The 21661-nt window shown below is 44.7% G+C and overlaps 1 protein-coding gene across 15 annotated transcripts in view; it reads right to left on the bottom strand.

Annotated features, from left to right (window-relative positions):
* Nucleotides 1–21661, bottom strand: part of ATP2B2 (ATPase plasma membrane Ca2+ transporting 2) — a 587231-nt gene that overhangs the window by 76528 nt on the left and 489042 nt on the right. For 9 of the 15 annotated variants that reach the window (XM_038740359.1, XM_038740349.1, XM_038740344.1 and 6 more), the window contains 2 exons: nt 14117–14242; nt 10527–10619 (listed from right to left, as the gene is read on the bottom strand). In XM_038740359.1, the coding sequence (XP_038596287.1) occupies nt 10527–10619; nt 14117–14242 (219 nt within the window). The remainder of the gene's footprint in view (nt 1–10526; nt 10620–14116; nt 14243–21661) is intronic. The other 6 variants (XM_038740358.1, XM_038740352.1, XM_038740355.1 and 3 more) reach the window with 3 other exon arrangements.

Below are 21661 nucleotides of genomic sequence, written 5' to 3' on the forward strand. Positions count from 1 at the left end.
TCTCAGCTCTTCCAAGAGGCCTTCCCTGATTAAGCCCTCTTTTCCCTAGCTCGCTCTCCCTACCATGTTGTCTATGCATTTGGATCTGTGACCTTTGGATATTTGATATTCGCCCCACCTCCAACCCCTCAGCACTTGTGTACATATCTTTAAATTATATATTATAAATTATTTATTCACATTAATGTCTTAGTCCCCCTCTAGACTGTAAACTCATTATGGGCAGGGACCATGTCTGCTAATTCTGTTGTATTGTATGTACTCTCCCAAGTGATTAATACAGTGCTCTGCACATACTAAGTGCTCAATAAATACCATTGCATGACTGACTGATTTACTAGGAAGGGGCACAGAGAGATTCTGGTAATTGTATCCCATTCTTTCAAGGACAAATGGTGCATTTAGAAGAAGCACGGCCTAGTGGAAAAAGCATAGGCCTGGGACACGCAGGACGTGGGTTCTAATCTAATCCCAGCTCTGCCAGTTGTCTGCTGTGAGAGCTTGGGCAAGTCACTTAACTTCTCTGTGCCTCAGTTCCCCCATCTGCCAAAATGGGGATTCAAAAATTGTTCTTCCTCCCATTAGACTGTGAGCCCCTTGTGGGACCTGATTATCTTGTATCTATCCCAATGCTTAGTCCAGTGCTTGACCCATACTAAGTGCTTAACAAATACCACAATTACCAATTGATTAACATTTAGTGTTGGACCACATAACACAGAGTTGGTGAATAACACAAGAAGAGGAACTGCCCATGTTGCCTCATTTAAACCCCAAGTCCTGTTAAACCTGGATGAACACTATCCATACTACACAGTAGACTGTGTAATCTACCAGCATCAATTAAGGATGGTAGCATCTCCTCTTCATTAGTGCCTATCACGGGTGTTTGCTTTCACAGTTCTTGGACAGCCAAGATGTGTTGGATTCTGCTGTAAATAAATGCCTCTGCTGCTACTGGCCGCATCACAACTCTGAATCACTCATCTTCCAAAACCAGCTATGGTTTCTGAGAAATTCAGGAGAACATCAACAAATACAACTAAGTTATAGTAAACAAAAGGATGCTCAGTTCTACTTAGGCTCTAAAGGCCCATTTACATTTGCCTCAGTGCTCCTACAGCTCTCTTTTGGGTGGCAATTTAGAAACTTTGGATTCAAAATAGAGGTCTTGGCAGCTACTGAGACAGAAGTGAAGAAGCAGAAATAAGGCCCCTTCACTTGCTCTGAAATGGGCAAACCCCACATTTTACACATTTTTGGTCTCTTGCCAAAACTGTGAACTCCCTAATTTGAGGTAGGCTTAGTAAATGGGCAAGTGGAAGAGGAGGGTCAAAGATTGCTCAGTATTGTGGGCACCAGAACTTGGAACTGGGGTCTCAGAAATCTTGGCTGGTGGTGTCAGGGGGATGGACTGGTCTTTTAAAAACAAAAACAAAAAAAGTCAAATTTCCCAATCTCTTTATACTTATTTTTGCCCCTGTTCTTTCTCTTTGTTCTCTTAAGCTTGGCTGCTGACATTTATTACCTCCCCCATTCACAGAGGGGTGGAATATATTTGCTGTCACTACTGAAAAACTCCTGCAGACCAACCATCCCAAACAGAATGATGACTAGTGCCATTCACTGCAAGCATCCTGCCAGATTGATTCCCTGGGAAGCTGATTTTCAGGGACAGTCATGAAGCTTGGGGAACTGTAGTCCCTCTGATGGGCAGAAGGAGTTGATATAGCATCTGGTTTCAGCGAGAATCTGGCTCAACATTTATGTTTTCTGCTAAATTCTATCATTGTATTTGTCTACAGCTCGTGGATTGAGTGCACAATAGACAGTGAATTTGGAGGGAACCTTAAGCATCAAATTGGAAGATAATATTTCTGGTGTGCACTAATTTATCCTCCAAAAGTGCCCTCTGCCCATAAACCTAAGCCACCTAGTCTTATTTTTAAAAGTACATAGGGCTCTATGGCAATTTCCCCAGGGAGTAAGTGTGTTGTGGGCAGGGAATGTGTCTGCCAACTCTGTGGTACTGTACTCTCTCAAGCACTTAGTACAATGCTTTGCACATAGTGAGCACTCAATAAATGCCATTGATGATTGGCTACCATACTGATTCATAATCCAGTACTAAATGCATGTCGACTGCCATTAAAGCTATTTTTCTCTGGCAAAAAGAACTGACCCTTTAAACATTCCATGGGATCTTCAAAGAATCTGGATATTATAAAACATTAATTAGTCCTCATTTTCAGACCTCTACAATGAAACACAACACCTGAATGATTGGAATTCCCGTGCCCTCTGACACCTAAACTTCGTCTTCACATAATCCAGCAGGTCCCAGTGAAATCAATTGGCTAAGGAAGTACTTTGCTTCCCCTAACCTTCTGAAGAAAGCCTGAATTTCTTATCAAAGAACTTGACAGTTCACTTCAAAAAAGGTGTTCATTTGTACTGCATATTGTTGATTAAACAACACATGTGTGTTCATTAAGTCCAGTTCAATAATCTCTTCATTTATTTTTGATTCTGCCATATGGCCATAAAATATTAATAAACCTTTGATCTTTAGGACAAAAAAAGAACCCTGGAAACACTTCATAGTAAACGATGCCAGGTTCTTGAAATGAGGAACATACTCATTACTCTGCTTAACAGAGCCAACCCTTTACAAAGCCCCAAGCTTCAAGGGGAGCTCCTGAACAATGAAGGGAAAATTGAGTTAATATAGGGAAAATTTCCTTTTCTGGAAAGGCCTTTTAATGACAGAGAACAGGAGTAGAGCTCAGATTTGTGGTTGACCCAACAAATCTGACTTCATAGGAATACAAACAGTCTGAAAGGAAGAAAGGCTGGGGATCATTTTATGCTCACAGCCAGGAGTTGTCTCCCCTTCCCAGAGTCCCTCAGGGCTGCAGGGTGGGTGAAAATTGGACCAAAGGGAAAGATCACTTGTGGGGGATCAAGCCTCAGGGATCCAGAGGACCCAAGGGATCCTATGAATAATGGAGAATAAACCCTATGAGGGAAGTTTTCGAAGGTTAAAGAAATTGGGTTTCTTTCATGTGAAGAGAACTCACCATCTCTTGGTCAGGAATATCCTGACCAACTGTTCTAAAGTTCAACAGAGGCCCAAACAAGAAGAATTGACTTATACCACAGCAGGAGAAAGCTGGAGATTAATTAAGCAATTGTATTTATTAAGCACTTAATATGTGCAGAGCACTGTACCAAGTGCTTGGGGGGAGTACAATATAACAGAGTTCATAGACATGTTCCATCACTATCATCAACAATATTTATTGAGCGCTTATGTTGTGCAGGGCACTCTATTGTTTGGAAGAGTACAATACAACAGAGTTAGCAGATATGTTCCCTGGCCACAACAAGCTTAGAGTCTAGAGGGATATTCAGTGAAAACTTTTTGACTGTAAGGGAAGGTGCGCGGGGGGTGGGGGGGGGGGGGGGGGGCGTGTTAAACACTGGAACAGGCTACCAAGGGAGAGTTTAGAATCTCTTTTCCCAGATGAATTAGCCATCTACATACCTGGAGGCAGGGGTTTGGACCAGATGATCTCTTGGGATCTCTTCCAGCTCTCCTGTTCTCTGATCTTTAGGACAATGCACAAAGACCCAAAAGCTGAACCATAATCAGAAGAAGGATCTGCTGAACTCTCACTCCTATTGAATTATTTGTAGGAGTACCAATCAGTACCAGAGATAGGCTGCACCAACCACTTTGTCTGACTTGTGGCCTGATGTCACATCTGCTCTGTCCTAAGGTTCTTCCCCTATTCACAGAGGGGCCTGTTGTCTTCTCTCTCATTGTGCAGCATCCCTTCAGTCTCCAGTCAGACTGACAGTTATGGTGACATTCTCGTTAGCCTTAATGATTTACCCCAATCACGTCTAGCTAGCAGAATGCCTGTTCTTTGCAGGCAACTGAGACGGGATAACCAGATTCCACAGCAGACACAAGGGGTACGTTAATCATCTTTAGCAGTGAGAAGAATTAATATTTTTATGGTTCAGGGGACTGAAACAGATTAAAAAAAAAACCATCCACTGTAGCAAAACTACACTTGTGAGGTTTTTCTTCTGCATGTTTGGAACAGGCTCTACTGTACCACAAAGTGATATCAGGGAAGTAGCAATGCCCTGTCCTAAAGTCCAATCAAGTCAATAGGTGAAGTCAATCAGCAAAGTTGGGGAAGGAGTAATGAATGCTGTGACCTTCCCTTTGTGCTGAAAGGGAACAGTGCTGCTGGCTGCAAGCTGTCCAGGGCAGATTGGAGGAGGAGAGAAGGAAACATAGGTGGGGAAAATGGAGGGAATCACACTCTCTCCCACAGCAGTCATCCCCTACTTTTCCTCTGAGATTTTTATGAGCGACAGAATACCAGCCAAGGCTTCTCCCAGGCAGAAACTCCTCACCCTCGGCTTCAAGGCTCTCCATCACCTCACCCCCTCCTACCTTACCTCCCTTCTCTCCTTCTATAGCCCAGCCCGCACCCTCCGCTCCTCTGCTGCTAATCTCCTCACTGTGCCTCATTCTCACCTGTCCCGCCATCGACCCCCGGCCCACGTCATCCCCCTGGCCTGGAATGCCCTCCCTCCGCACATCCGCCAAGCTAGCTCTCTTCCTCCCTTCAAGGCCCTACTGAGAGCTCACCTTCTCCAGGAGGGCTTCCCAGACTGAGCCCCCTCCTTCCTCTCCCCCTTTTTCCCCTCTCCACCCCCCCCGCCTTACCTCCTTCCCTTCCCCACAGCACCTGTATATATGTATATATGTCTGTACGTATTTATTACTCTATTTATTTTACTTGTACATATCTATTCTATTTATTTTATTTTGTTAATATGTTTTGTTTTGTTCTCTGTCTCCCCCTTCTAGACTGTGAGCCCACTGTTGGGTAGGGACCGTCTCTATATGCTGCCACCTTCTGCTTCCCAAGTGCTTAGTACAATGCTCTGCACACAGTAAGTGCTCAATAAATACGATTGATTGATTGATTCTCCACAGCCCCTCTCACTCATACTCCTCTCAAAAACCAGAGTCCCTCTCAGGGCTCTGGGTCAGCCCACAGCAGTTCATAATAATAATAATTATTATTATTATGGTATTTTTAAGTGCATGCTATGTGCCAAGCACTGTTCTAAGCTCTGGGGCAGATACAGGCTATTCAGGTTGTCCCACATGGGGCTCATAAGCTTAATCCTCATTTTACAGATGAGGTAACTGAGGCACAGAGAAGTTAAGTGACTTGCCCTAGGTCACACAGCAGACAAGTGGCGGAGTCGGGATTAGAACCCATGTTCTCTGACTCCCAAGCCCGTGCTCTTGCCACTAAGCCAAGTTGTCCATAGCTTCTCCTGCTGGAGGGATTCAAGGACTTTAAGTGAATCTTGTAGGCTTTTGAAATGGAAGACTTTTTGGGAGCACTGAAGGGCAGAATAACAGTTTCCAGGTCTCCAGTTCTGTCTGCAAGCAAAACACCTTGAAAACAATAAGCCTGGTTCAACGCTATTAGTGACGGCAAAATGGCCAGAAAGAGCTACTTCAATGTTGACATGAGTGGCCATATCATCATGGAGTAACCTCAAGATCTTACTAAATTTCTCAGGATAGCCAAATCTTCGTAAAATAAAATAAAATAAATGGATGAATGATGGTACTTGCTAAGTGCTTACTATGCGTCAAGCACTGTTCCAATCGCTGGGGTAGATACAACGTAATCAGGTTGTCCCACATGGGGCTCACAGTCTTAATCCCCATTTTACAGATGAGGTAACAGGCACAGAGAAGTGAAGTGACTTGCCCTAAGTCACGCAGCTGACAAGTGGCAGAGGAGGGATTAGAACATGCAACCTCTGACTTCCAAGCCCATGCTCTTTCCACTAAGCCATGCTTCTTCTCATAGTAGCTGACAGAGCCTACATCCACTGATTGCATCACAGGGTTTTACAAGGTCCCCTTCTGAAACTGAAGAGTCACAACAAGTTTGCTGGACCACTCTGCAAGCCTGGGAGCAAGTAGTAATACTAATAAGCGTGCTAAGAATCTTCTTGAGTTACTCGTCCAGAGGATTTAGGGTAGGCTCTTGACAGGAGCAAAGAGCAAGTGAGATGCCAGAATCTTTGAAATCATCTGACAGTTTCTTGATCTTCCATATGTTGGGAAAAAGCCAATACAGACACCCAAGGACTAAGATCTCTCCACGGCTTGCCGATTACTACAGGGTTGTACCATTCTGCAGGACTAACTGCAGGGGTGTCTGCCTCCAAAATAGGAATAGAAAAATATTCCTAAAATAGGAATGAAGATGGTGTTTCAGGAGGTCCTGTTTGGCTGGCAGGACCTCCTTTATCTAGGGCCTCATCATTAAAAGTAAAAGGGTGTGTTAAGGAAGAGATTGTTCAAGCATTTCTGCCATTTCCATAGGATTCCCACCTTATCTATGAGCCATCATTAATCTTTAGAGATACTCTACTACATGTATGCATCCTATATAATGCATTGGAAAAGTCCTTCATTTGATGACAATCTGCATAGTTTTGGATATCTTTAGTTATAAAATTCTACCACTGGTTGTATGGATTTTTTTTATCTTGAGCTACAAATTAACATGCAGGCTTCTTGAAACATAAGGGTCATGAGGAGTTGAACACTGCTGATGATACGTAGGGTGCTTTGCTTCAAGTAGAAATTTGATCTGAGTTTACCTTATCCAACTAGACCTGAGGGTGTCCACCAACAGTGGCCAGTCTTGAAGACTGCCTGGTAACTAATATGTCATATATGTTACAGAAGGACCCACCTGCTGTTCTCCTTGATAGAGTGTAAGCTTGATATGGGCAGGAGATGTGACTGATAATTCTGTTGAACTCTCCCAAGTGATTAGTACATTACTCTGCTCATAGAAAGTTCTCAATAAATACCACTGATAGTGATGCCTTACGTATGGGCTTATGACCACACCATGTAAGCAAAAAGATTGTCCTTGTGCTGTTTTGTTTGTGGTGCTTACCCCCATGATTTTGCTCTTTGTCTCCTGATCCTCTCAAATCTTCTGCTCAAAAAGAACTGTTTTTTACTCAACTGCAGGACACCATGCTGATCTGTCTGTCGCAGGTGTCTCCCAGCTTTCAAATGGGATGTCATATTGCCTGAGACTTTCTTTGCCTGCATCCTTTTAGCACCTCCTCTTTGTGTCCTGTCTCCACCACCACTATCGCCCCCCCCCCCGACCCCACCACATTTACTTGTGTTCGATAGCAGTAAATGAGATTTCTTACCACAGAGATATCGTTCTGAAAGTCCCTTCTCCATGAATCTGGCTACCTCATACAAAAGTTATTTTCCCTGCCCACATCATATCTCCACCAACACTGTACCCTTTTGTAAAACACAAGCTCTCTTCCCCCGATTCATTGTGACAAACAGATACATGTGTCATGCTGGCCATATTTCTTTAATGATTCTACAATTTGCACTTTTGCATCTCTGGGGATTCTTAAGATTATATGTCCAAAGACAATCCTGTTTCCTAGTGTAGGTGCCATTGGCAGCTGTCAAAAACACAGTCTCAATCTTAACTCTAAGAAAGAGTGGCATTAATATAATAGGTGACCCAGTTCTGTCCATAACTCATCGTGCTGAATCACTGCAGCTGACATGATCTCTTAAACCCACCTAGACTGTGTGCGTGCCCCAGTAGCATAAACTCTTCTTCCACCACGCTAGCTCTCAAGACTGTGTTTTTAATATTCTTCCTTTATTCGGGCTAATTCATGTGCATTACCCTGAGCAAATATGATGGTGTTCTCATCACATAAGAATTTGCCATGGATAAACTCCTTTTCATCAAACATCCCTGAAGTAAATCTCTCAGCCTCCTTCCTACTGAAATCAAGGATGCAGCTATCTCATGCAGTCCAATCCAACTCCTTTACCTTGTCCACATTAAGTGGGTTAAGTCAGAGAAAACTCCTCTAATTAACAAATACTGTAAACAGCCACTTTTCCCAGCTATCCCCTTACAGGGACTTGGAATGAAATGAGGAAAGCCAAATCTCAGCTCAGGACTCTCTCAATCCTAAAGGACCTTGAAGACCACTGTGAGCAAATCTCTCACCTAAGGTTAGAGGAGTCAATCCCCTACATAATGTACTGTCAACCCCCTCTTCCCAGCACCCACAGAATAGACTGTGGCCTGATTTGACTCAAGCATAATTAAAGCCAGGGAGGAACTGATCTATTCTTCCTCTCCCAAATCTTCCTCATTCTCAATGCCCTACTGAGAGCTCACCTCCTCCAGGAGGCCTTCCCAGACTGAGCCCCCTTTTTCCTCTCCTCCTCCCCATCCCCCCTGCCCTACCTCCTTCCCCTCCCCACAGCATCTGTATATATGCTTGTACAGATTTATTACTCTATTTATTTTACTTGTACATATTTACTATTCTATTTATTTTGTTAATGATGTGTATCTAGCTTTATTTTTATTTATTCTGGTGACTTGAAACCTGTCCACATGTTTTGTTTTGTTGTCTGTCTCCCCCTTCTAGACTGTGAGCTCGTTTTTGGGTAGGGACCGTCTCTATATGTTGCCAAATTGTACTTCCCAAGCGCTTAGTACAGTGCTCTGCATACAGTAAGCATTCAATAAATATGATTGAATGGATGAATGAATGTTTATGTGGTCTGGGTTAGGGACTTTGGAAGTGGAGAAATAGTTGCCTTTATTCAACAGAAAGCCTGCTCTATAGCCAAACAAGACATGGAATATGAAACTACTCCAATTCAACAAGATAATAATATTCTGCAGGGGGAACCTAGCTTGGATGGATTCCCTCATTTTATTCATTTAACATCTAGACAAAGGCACACTGGCCGGGACTCTATGGGGGAAACCTAATAGCAGGTTCAAAATTTCTGAGTCTCAATGGCACCAAATCTATCCGACTCATTAGCTAACAATAGTGAGCCTTTTCACAAGAAATTCAGTAGGGCTAGAAAAACTGATGGACTCAAGTCAGGTATATTGTGCCCTTGGGCACTATCAAGGAGTGACCTTGATTAATTAACAGTTGTTGGTCCAAGTTGCTGGAGACCCTCTGTCCCCTCCCTCTCCCCTTGATCTCTCCTGCCACCAGCCATTCTGGACTCTGGAAACTGACCTTAAGACAGCCAGGTGGCCACAAGGTGGGGTGTTGGGAGAGTACGCTAGAGAATTGGGAAATAGTCAAATCAAATGGAATACTGGGATTCCCGAAGAAAGAAGGTGGGAGGTTCAGAAATGGAAAGAATGTTACAAGCTTTCAAAACGCCAACAATGTTGGACTGACCTGTAATTCAGGCAGGTTTGGGCCCAAACCCTATTTTTCTTCCAAAAATTATCTTTCAAATACATGCTTTCCCCGGGCAGACACAGACACTGCTATTTCTATTTAACAGTTATCGTCACCCCAGTCCCTGCAACATCTGGATTCACCATTCCCCTTCTTCGGGCTCAATGTACATCTGCTTCTAGATCCAGAAGCTAAAATCTTCCCAGATTTCACTTGTTAACTTGTACTGCCTAAATCCACCCCTGTAAGGGGGTCTTACTGTAGAAGGCATAATTCCCGGGTACGTACACAGTACAGCCCAGCCAAGAGTGGGTAACACTGTTTCATCATCATGAAAAACAAAAGCTTTTCAGTGCCTAGACTAAATTTCCATCCATTAATTTTCTAAATAATCTGTGAAGAAAGGAACCACTAAAATATCAGCATGCTACAGGATGGGGTCAAGAAGCTGTAGTGAGACATGGTCAAAATTCACTGATGCTGATTTTTCTAATAAATGACATGAACCAGAGGCCAGAGGCTGGTCTCGCGGGGCAAATGTCTTTCTGGTCAATAATGCTCATCACAGACGGCAGAAAATGCTTTGTAGTTGAGAAGCCCAAACCCCAACGTACTACACTTTGCTTCAGAACCAGATTCCTGACCCCAAGATTCTTTCCCAAAGCTACGTCAAGACTGTGTAAGCTTATGAGAGTGCCACACCATTAGGGGAGCAGGGGCATGCTGTAGGGGAGGGGGTTTGGATAGGATTTTGGCTCTTTACTCCCTTTTTGATAAAATGGACAACCAATTTCTCCCCATCCTGGTCTCAGCTTCAAATCAGTGTCCCTGCCAAAAGGGCAGACAGGCCAGTTTGAGCACATTAGGTTCAATTACTAAAGAGCTGGATCTTGACACAGGACGTGCATGAAGGGCCGCCCACCTCACCGTCTATGATCAATGCGAGAAGGAACCCGCACAAATCCCTCTGCACATCCTCCTCCAACAGCAAACTCCAGCTAAGTCACAGTCCCCTGGCACCTCTTATAAGCTACTGTCTGCTGTATGGAAGAGGAAATCTCACAGGGAAATCACATGCACGTACAACACTTGTGCAGTTCAGAAGAGGAGGAGGGAAGCTTAGAGCATCAGGAGAGAAATCCATCAAATAAAAAAACAGCTTGTTGTGCTTGACGTACCATTGACTAAGCTGGCATTTGCATTATCAGTGGCATTTGCACCTGCTGCGCCATCTGTAGCTGAAGTAAGGTGGGAGGGATGGGAAGAATCTACTGAGTAATAATGGATAAAAAGAATAATACGTAATAATAATAATAGCAACATGAACAAATTCACATGACAGAAACAGCAACATTTATGGAATTAATGTGGCTCTGTATTCTCCAAAAAAATTCCATTCAAAATTAAGTAACATAATGTTGGAAAACGCAGTGTCATCACAAAGATGTTACAAACATCAGGAAAAACTCATACATGAAATATCTTATAAAGAAACACAAAAGACATTCAGCAACGCTAACAGGGCTGGGTAGAAGGAACTCTGGTCTAGACCAGACCTCTCTCCCCATGGGCTCCTGCCAGAAGATCACTTGGGCCCTGGTGGGTTTGTGAAATGACATTCTGGAGTTGGAAGAGGCCCTGTGCAAATTGGCTGCATTTGTGGAGTGGGTTGATCAACCTGGGGTTCTTGCCTAGGGGAGCAGTAAATTGCTGGCCGAGTGGATTTCAACCGTAGCTGGGAAAGGGAACCAGGTTCCCTAATTTGAGGGTGGTTTAGGCCAGTGGAAAGGGATTGGTCTGGAAGCACCCCCTGCCTCAGGCCCGACCCATGCCTGGCCAAATCGCTTCTGTAATTTATAAACCAATCCCAAGTTGCCTTTGGCAAATTGGACTGCATAGAGAAGCATCTGAAGCCCATTTAACAGGCTTTCTTGAATTCAGCTTCCCATTAAAATGGGACATTTTGTAGTAGGGAGACTGTAAAAGGAGAGCTGGACAAATTTGGGTGCTTAATGAAGACAAGGTATTCTCCACTGCATATTTATCAGGCTCTAGCCAATTTCCTGTATTAAGAGTCCCGAGACAATTGGCTAGAAAACAAATCCACCTGTTTCTGGTCCCTAGCCTGCTGCAATGGGTTCTAGGAAAGAAAAGGAAACAGAAGTCCCTGGCAAACTCTTATGGTGGACTATGTTGATGTCAGTCTCCCCTTTAGACAGTAAGCTCCTTTTGGGCAGGGATCATGCCTTCCTACTCGGACTGTATACGCTCCCATGTGCTCATTACAGTGCTCTGCACACAGAAAGCACTAAATGAATACCATTGATTGGTTGGCTGATTGATCTGTTTGTCCCAGAGTCCCTAGCACTACTGCAGCCAATGCATCCATCTGACCTCAGTCAATACCTGGAAGTCGATTTCACAGCTGTGTGATGATCTTTCAAACATGTTGATTATGGAGACACACACATACACAAACGCACAAACTTACAAGCACCTCGATCAAAGTGAAATGTAAACACATGAGCTGAGAAAATTTCTCCAAACCCCAGAATTATTATTCCATTTCACCGCTGAGAGTGACTGAGTGCATGTGCGCGCCCACAAGCGCATATGTGTTTTGTAAAATGAGGCAGGAGAGATGACTCTGTCACTTGAGTCCCATTCTAGTTAAAGTCCTGTGACTTCATGGAAACCCTTTGTAGCCCTCTGGACCGTGTGCTGATCAATGTGTGTGTGCACCTGTCACTTAAGCCCAGGGCCTCCAATCTCCTACCTCCCTTGCTCTCTGTTCCTGCCAAATACTTAATGGCACTAACCATGACGGTCCTTGCTGACCCTAAAGGGGGCCTGAGTTGCTCAAAATAAGAAAGGGGACTAAGTAGGGTCCATAAAAAAATGGTGCCAGTGTCGGCAACCTCTTTCCGACCTAGGGTCCTACTCTGGGCCCACTGCTCAGCTGACATGCAGTGCCTGCATACCATCTGTGGTGATCACGCTGTAGTAGATCCCAGCATACAGACTGGCCCTGATCGCTCTCTATCCCAGCTTCAGGCCTCTGAGGGCAAGGGGGACAGAAATGGGATGGCCCCACCCTTTGGAAATGGGTCAGGCCTTCTGCAGTATCTGGCTGGGCCCCATAATCTTGGGTTGAGCAAAACTCTTCAGCTCCTGCAGGTCTCTAGAAGACAAGGCCAAAAGAAGGGTGCGTGGAAGGTTGCGGGTGTATAGCTGCCCCACGGAAAGACTAGTATCAGTGCTTGCGGAAAGTGGCACACCTCCTTTCTGACTCCTGTGGGTCTTAAGGGTCAGGGAGTTGATTCCTGCGTTGATCAGATTCTCTGTGATGATGATGAAACAATATGGATTCAACAATCCACTGGGGCAGCTCTTGGGTTTACTCCTTTTGAGGGAAAACCCCCAAACTTCCAACTCTGCATGCAGGAGCAGAGAAAGCAGTTGGGGATAATAATAATAATAATAATAATGATGGCATTTGTTAAGAGCTTACTATGTGCAAAGCACTGTTCTAAGCGCTGGGGGGATACAATGTGCTCAAGTTGTCCCACGTGGGGCTCACAGTCTTAATCCCCATTTTTAAAGATGAGGTAACTGAGGCTCAGAGAAGTTAAGTGACTTGCCCAAGGTCACACAGCAGACTTGTGGTGGAGCCGGGATTCGAACCCATGACCTCTGACTCCAAAGCCCGGGCTCTTTCCACTGAGCCACTGAGTGGCTCTTTCCATTGAGCCACTCTGCTTCTCACGTCACTCACGTGTTAATAGCTTTCTCTTTTCAAAAGAGGAAAACATGGGAAAGGACTTAAAAGGGAAGTTCCTCGACCCGCAACTACCTAGGAACTGGAGGGTGAGGGGAAAGTAGGTAGGCGCCCTCAGACCGGAAATGGCCAAACGAACTCTTAACTATGGCTGTGCATTCGTCCCTTGGATACAGACTGCCTGTTCTCAGGGCAACTTTCACTGGGACTTTATTGTGAAATGAATTTTTTTTTAAATCCTCCACATACCCAATAAAGCAGCCTGTCTGTATGAGAGACAAAGGAAGATTCACCTAGGGCTCACTCTCCCTGGCATCAGCTCTTGGGATCAAGTCTCCCTCCCACTCCCTTGCTTTTTCCTCATTACTTAGTTTCTGTTTGGATTCTCTAGATAATTGCCTCACCTCTCCACTTCTTGACCTCAGTGTAGACAAAGCCAGAGAGTAAGATCGGGTCAACCAACTCCACTCTATCCTCCCAAGAGCTTAGTGCAGTGCTCTGCCTTCAGTAAATACCATTGATGGATTGCAATGATTATGACAATCATCTGTATCTGTGGCTTTCTGACCACTTCACATGAGGAAGCCAAGTCCAGAGGTCAGTTGAGGTTTCTTATTTTTCCTAGGGGCAGGAGAGGGAGGTTATTCCTCGCAAAACTGACATTGGGAAGAATTTAGGGAAGTTGAGAGTCCAGAGATGCTGATGGAGAACCAGACACCTCCTGTTTCTCTACTGATGACTCAGTCCCACAAGCTGTTGTGCAGTGTTCCCTGAGTGTGGGCTGAGGCAACTCTGGGGGCCCCATGTAATGTTCTATGACAAGACAGAGCCGGGAGATGGAACGCAACAAAGTTCATCTGGCTGGAACTGAGGGCTGGCTTTGAACTCTTTCTGAGGCGACCGCTTGCTTTCTGCTCAAACAAAATGCCTGCAAGAACAACAAAAGCTTTATCTCCAAGTCTCCTGCATGAACAGGGTAACAGGGTTTACCTTTCTTATCTTTCTTTTCCTCTTCTTCTCCGCCAGCTCCTAACAAGGTGAAGATGATGCCAGTCTGAGAGTTCACTCCCACAGCAGTGACCAGCATTCTTCCAGAGCCCTCCATGACATGGGTTCCTGAGGAGATGGAGAAAAGCAATAGTCAGATTAACAGACTGTCTCTACACAAGACTGCCCTGAACAGAGCTACTGGAGATGACTTAGTTATGATTCTGTCCCACATGACATTCTCATTGACAGTGAGGAAAGTAGGCTCTTGATCATAGCTGACTTTAGGTCACAGTCAAAGGGCAGTTAGTTACCAACAACTTGGTGTCAACCTTGAGGGTGGGAGGGTGGATGTAAAGAGTATTGATGTTCAGGGATTGTTCCTGAGACCACTTCTATAACTGTTTTTTTGGTGACCTGGACAAAGGAAATTGAGTGCATGCTCATTAAATTTGTAGATGATCCTATATCGGGTGGGGTCACTGATACTATGGAAGACAGGATTTGAAGTCAATATGAAAACCTGTTCTACATATTCGGTATGAAATTCATTAGGGAGAAGTACAAGGGAGTATACTTAGAGGATGAAAAACAAACACCTGATCCAGACTGGGGAGAGCCTGGCTAGGCACAGTTCACCAGAAAAAGGATCCAAGGATCCTAGCTGACGACAAGGTAAATATGTATCAGCAGGGTAGTGCTAGTATTTGAAAAGGCTACTTACTAGGTAGCCAATTGGAATTTAGTAGCAGGAGTATGATCTGGAAGGGGAAGAAAGGAATCTTTCTTTAAATCTTTCTTTTATACACTGTACTGCTAAGGTTCCTATCAGTATAGGGCATCCAGTTTTGGTCCCCGCACTTCTTACAGGAGGTAGTGAAACTGCAGAAGATCCCGTGAAGACAAACAAAAGTGATTAAAAGGATGAAAATAAGCCCTGTGTGGAAAGGTTAAAGGAATGAGAGTCGTTTAGTCTGGAGAAGAGAATGTTAATGGGTGAAAAAGGCTTCCAAATATTTGAAAAGATTTTAAGAACGTGCTGACCAGCTGTTCTCTTTGCCCATAAAGGACTGAACAGGAGGAGACAGAGTTAAATTGCAAAAGGAGACATTTCACTTGTCTACAAGGACAAGCTTCTTGACTGTTAGGAATTGGCAACTGAGAGAGTACTGGGGGTCCAGGAAGGCAACCATCTTTTGGTTCCTCCAAATTTCCTTATGCCGCTGTTGGAAGTCTGCCCTGATTAGGCCCTCATTTCCCACTCCCTTCTACGTCGCCTTTGCACATGGATTTGCTAGGCGCTTGGGAGGTGCGGGTTGGCAGCATGCAGAGATGGTCCCTACCCAACAGTGGGCTCACAGTCTCCTTCCTCTCCCCCTCCTCCCCATCCCCCCCACCTTACCTCCTTCCCCTCCCCACAGCACCTGTATATATGTTTGTACGTATTTATTACTCTATTTATTTTACTTGTATATATTTATTCTATTTATTTTATTTTGTTAATATGTTTTGTTTTGTTGTCTTTCTAGACTGAGCCCGCTGTTGGGTAGGGACCGTCTCTCTATGTTGCTGATTTGTGCTTGTCAAGCGCTTAGTACAGTGCAGTGCTGTACAGTGCAGCGCTTAGTACAGTGCTGCACACAGCGCTCAATAAATATGATTGAATGAATTGTACGTATTTATTACTCTATTTTACTTGTACATATTTATTCTATTTATTTTATTTTGTTAATATGTTTTGTTTTGTTGTCTGTCTCCCCCTTCTAGACTGTAAGCCCGCTGTTGGGTAGGGACCGTCTCTCTATGTTGCCGACTTGTACTTCCCAAGCGCTTAGTACAGTGCTCTGCACACAGTAAGCGCTCAATAAATACGATTGAATGAATTGAATGAATGAATTAATTGTACGTATTTATTACTCTATTTTACTTGTACATATTTATTCAATTGATTTTATTTTGTTAATATGTTTTGTTTGGTTGTCTGTCTCCCCCTTCTAGACTGTGAGCCCGTTGTTGGGTAGGGACCATCTCTCTATGTTGCCGACTTGTTCTTCCCAAGCACTTACTACACGCAGTAAGCGCTCAATAAATGCGATTGAATGAATGAATTGTACATATTTATTACTCTATTTTACTTGTACATATTTATTCAATTGATTTTATTTTGTTAATATGTTTTGTTTTGTTGTCTGTCTCCCCCTTCTAGACTGTGAGCTGTTTGGTAGGGACCGTCTCTCCATGTTGCCGACTTGTACTTCCCAAGCGCTTAGTACAGTGCTCTGCACACAGTAAGCGCTCAATAAATACGATTGAATGAATGAATGAATTTGCACCCTTTATTTACCCCTCCTTCAGCCCCACAGCACGTATGCCCATATCCATAACTTATTTATGTTAATGTCTGTCTCCCCGCTCTAGACGGTAAGCTCACTGTGGGCAGGGAATGCGTCAACTAACTCCGTTATACTGTACTCTCCCTAGCACCTAATACAGTGCTCTGCACATTGTAAGTGCTCAATAAATACGATCGATTGAGTGGAGACAGAACCCTGGGCAGGCTGGAACATAGGCCAGACCCAATAATGGCACTGCTCGTGGCCGTATTTAGCTGAGGATCCATCCCTGGAGGTCTTTAAAGAACAGCCATCTATCTGTCTTGGACTGTTCAGTCGTTCACCCTCTTGCAGACAGGGGGCTGGACAACACAACCTCTCAAGGTCTCTTCCAGCTCTGAGATTCTATGATTGTATGATCTGGAGGGAGTTTGGGGCTTATGTTCTAGGGAACCACATGGAGAAAAACACTGTTTTAGTCCTTGAGTTACATCCACATTGAGCTGCCCTGAAAAGAGTGTTTAAAAATTTACCGGTGGAACAAATGCTAATCTACCAACATAATCTGCCAGATCCCCCCTCCCACATTTCCCTTTCCTCCCAGACACCCTTATCATCTCCTGCTGCTCTCCAGTTCAATGGTCTCTGAGGGTTGTGAGCTTTTCCTGCAGGAATCCCTCTCAGAGTTAATCCCCTCACTCACGCACCCCCAGAAAGGAAATCCACACAAAGGGAATAGAATGGAGAGGCTGAGGAGAAGCAGCATGCCTTAGTGGAAAGAGCACAGGCCTGGGAGTCAGAGGACCTGGATTCTAATTATGACTCTGCCTTTTGCCTGTGATGTGACCTTAGGCCAGTCACATAACTTCTCTGTACCTCAGTTTCCTCATCTGTAAACTGGAGATTCAAAACCTGTTCACCCTCCTAATTAGACTGTGAGTTCCATGTGGGACAGGGACTGTGTCCAACCTGATTATCATATATCCTAAGTGACTGACCCATAATAAGCACTTAACCAATTCTACAATCATTATTATAATTATTCTCAATTTCTCACAGGCTTAGTGCCTAATTTCCATTAGACCTTTCTTTATTTCTTTTAGGTGCTGGGTTTGTGGGAAGGTACTTATCTTCGTGGCTGCCCATGGGAAAACAACTTGCAGTCCAAGCTCTAATATGGATTCAACCATTAGAAATGAGAAGCATAACCACATGTAGTACAGAGAAATTCACATAATAAAGCAGAATATTGGACCAGAGTAGTAAAACTTTTAGACAGACCCTATAGTTACCTTGTTTGGAATTTAAGGATATCAATATCAGAAGAGCCTCTTAACCTTATGCCCATAACACCTGCAAGGCCCCAGTCTCCAGGTCTGGAAAAATAGGACACAACCTCATGATGGGGGCTGGGTGGGGAGAGGAGGGGGGATGGAAAGGCAGGGGGGATCAGGACTTAGTCTTGGCTCTCAGGTTTGGTCCTCTTACAATGCTGTACCCTTAATGAACTCTAGAGTTAACCCTGGTTCCCCAACACCTGCCTGTTCAGGAGGTTGATTTATTTACCCCTCACCCTTCCTGTTCCTTCCCAGGTGTGTCCCAGAGCCCTTTGGTGGAGAGGTGGCGGACATATTAAGATGGTTAATGTGTAGTTGGTGTCTGGCACGCACAAAACCAAGGGCATTAGCACTAGTTGGAAACAGAGCTGCCCCTGAGGTAACAGCTTCCTGATTGGAAAGAAAAGAGTAAGTAAAAAGTGATGGTGTAAGAGGAAGGGGGGAAGGGTAGCTGAACGATTGAGGTATTGGGATGGCAGAGAGGGCACCAGATCTACTCCCAGATCTAGAAGGACAAGTAAGTTCAGATACCATCACAGGTGGCTGAGGTGCCAACCATGATGAGGAGGGCTAATTTGCCTTGCAGTGATTGGTGCAGGTGTGTGGCCTTTTTTATTTTTTATTTCTTTTGCCACAAGCTGCAACATTAGCTCAGACTACCAATTTTCCAAAGTTGTTTGCATATAAATGTCTTCTTCTGTGAGATTTTCCTCTGCTAAACTTCGTCATAATTTTATGTGTGGCATGCTGTTGACATCTCAGATGTTTCTTAACCTTTAAAAGCAACAAAAAACTTTTCCATGATACCTTTTTTTAACTCTAGCTAGGACACTTTCCCATGGATCTGCAGTGTGACACTAAAAAGCATCAGAGTCTATAGATTTTCCTCTCTGAATTAAATTAGAAAAAAAAAAAAAGCTATTAGCTATTATACGCTTTAGAATTTCAACCTCGAAACCCAGGGCCCTATTTGGCCCAATCCTGCACTGGCTTTGAACTGAAGGATGACATTGCTGAGATCTAAGTGCCAGGGAAACCCCAGTGCTGGGCTCCAGTAGCCTGTTCTGATTTGGTGAGAGAGAAAAAGCATCAGGGAGTGTTGGAGAGTGAAGCCACCATGGCTCTATTTCCTTCCTGGATCTTCCCTTAATTGGGAAATGGCTGGAACAAGCCCAGTGAACCTCTGAGTCATCTATCAGGCATGACTCAGGAAAAAGATCCTGGAATCACTGCTGACTGCTCCTTCCACTCATCAGACCAACTGTGGTGGCAGCTCACCAAGCACCCTCTCTCCTCCCCCTTCCCTCCCACCACACACCCCCCCCCAAAAGCTGGCACTGTCAGGTAGGGCACAGAAAACCAAACAAAAGGCATCACTGTTTTATCAGCATAAAAACACCATGGTTCCCCCACACCTGGAATATTCCCTCAGTTCTGGTCACTGCAGTTTAGGAAGGTCATAACAGAGTTGAAGAAGGTACAAAGAAGGACAACCAAAATGATTGGGGTGGGGTGGAGCAACTTCTGTATGAGGAGTTACTGAACCACTTAGGACTCTTCGGGGGGGGAAAGACTACAGTTGAGAGGAGATGGGGTTGAAATCAATTTAAAAAATCAGGAAGGGTGTGGACAGGGTGACCATGCAAATCCCAGCACACCAGGATGAGGGGGCGCCCACTGAGGCCTTAAGGTGGCAACTTCAAAATGAAGAACAGGAACCACTTTTTCATACAGCCTGTGGTAAGCAGGAGGCAGTTGGTCACAGGCAACTTCTCAAAGGAAGTTGTCCAGGCAGAAAAGATCAGCAGGTTCCAGAGGGTCTTGGGATACCATCATGGACAAGTGGTCCATAGTGGGTCACTAGGGGGAAAGTTAGGGATGCACAGGGGAGAAGTTAGGGATGATACATACCTCACCATGAGGATGGATGTCAGGGAGGGCAACCATCACACGGTTCCTCCAAGCATCCTGGTGCCACTGTTGGAGACAGAATCCTGGGCTGGATGGGCCATTGGTATGACCCAGTAACGCCATTGCTCATGATCTTATGTTAAGCTTCTGGAGTGATTGAGCACTCATTCCAAGTCCCCACAGGGCTGTGGAGAGGGGCAAACTTCAGTGCAGAGGACCCAAGAGCTGTGTTCTCCACTTGCCACCCCCATTCCAGCGCATTGGCACATGCAGAGTCCCCTCTGCGTCTCGTAATTACCAACTGGAGCCGCTTCCTTTCGATTAATTCCTCTAACAGCTTAGGAAATGTCAGCTATGTCAACATGTCATTATAAAATAAATATGCCGAAGCCCCTAATCTAGCAAACAGAATTCATCAATCATGGGGAGAGTAAGGTGAGCAGAATGAAGGCAGCTCTATCATACAGCTTGCTGTGAAGAATCAAGGGGCTACATTTAGCATCATTCTGAAAGCAAAGGGAAAAAACAGAACTGGCCCCTTTACATCCTTGAGCTACAAATGAATGGTTGCTGCTAGAAGTGTTAATTACCATCTGCAACAAACTAAATATTTCTGGGTTATTTGGGAATTTTGATAGATCATCATGACAATATTTCCAACACTCAGAAAATGGCATTTTACACGTATCCCACATTCCCCTGATGTTAGGTTCCCTGTAAAATGTTCAGCAGCAACCCCAGTGCCCATACCATGCATTTTCAAGGTCTCCTTGCCTCCGGAGTCAGGAAAACAAGGGTCCCAGGGCTTTGCCGCCTGATTAGGTGTTAGAGCCCAGGAGAGAGGACCCCCAGGAATTATACGGCCACTGTGCAGATCAGTATCTCCTCTGCATAACTAGACGATTAAGTGGATTTCATGACAATACTCTCAGGCCGCTCCTTTCTTAAGAGATTATCATCCTGGGATGCATGTTCATGCCCCAAACTGCACCACCTCAAGCCCCAAGGGAGGCGCATGGAGTAGTGGGGCTCCTTATTTCACTAAACATTCCTGATGTTTGGAAAGAACTTGTTTAGTTTGGGATGAACTTGGAAAGGCCTGTTGAACCCGATTATGCTGGCCTCCCTTGAGGATCACTAGTTCTGTCATTCAAATCTGTCTCAGGGAGATGGATTTCTATTGTCCCAGTTTCCTTTGAAGTCCCTCTGCTTTGGGTGCTCAGGAGCACAAGGCAGTGCTCTAAGTGATCCACAGCTTGGAGAAAACCTGTCATAAAAGGCAGAATCTGAGACTGTCTCCATCTGTCCAGTTCACTTCTCACTTGGGACATGGAAGAAATGAGTTGCCTGGACAACTCTGGAGGCAGGCAGGTGCAGAGGTTTTAGTGGGCGTGAGCCCAAGCCACTGAACGGATAAAAATATGGGAGATGGGAAACATGGCAAAGCCTACCCTTTCTCAGGCTTCCTAGAAAGCCCCTGAAGGGAAGTCCCAGCAAATCCCAGGATGGCAGGTACAACTTCTAATTGAAAGCTCAGGTTCCTCTTACCCTTTCTTTGTGCGTAGTAGACCCTGGCCAGCAGGCCTCCATCTGCCAACAAGTGTGATTTTCATCTGGGAAAGTACAGCAGGCAAGTGAGAGTGTTACCTGCATTTCAATTTGCTGCTGGCCCAGTCCACCACCCAGAAGGCTAGGAACAGTGGTTTGAGTGTTGCAATGATGGGAGTGTAAGACCACACAGATACCTTGAGGAGAATCAACAGGACAGTTAGTTTAATGTTGTGCATGCTGTCAAGCTTTTAGACTGTGAGCCCACTGTTGGGTAGGGACTGTCTCTATATGTTGCCAACTTGTACTTCCCAAGAGCTTAATACAGTGCTCTGCACACAGTAAGTGCTCAATAAATACGATTGATTGATTGAGCTTGAAGAACCCTGAATGCTAAAACCTGCCATATTGGGTTACTT

Source organism: Tachyglossus aculeatus, chromosome X1 (assembly GCF_015852505.1).
Source record: "Tachyglossus aculeatus isolate mTacAcu1 chromosome X1, mTacAcu1.pri, whole genome shotgun sequence".
Taxonomy (NCBI): domain Eukaryota; kingdom Metazoa; phylum Chordata; class Mammalia; order Monotremata; family Tachyglossidae; genus Tachyglossus; species Tachyglossus aculeatus.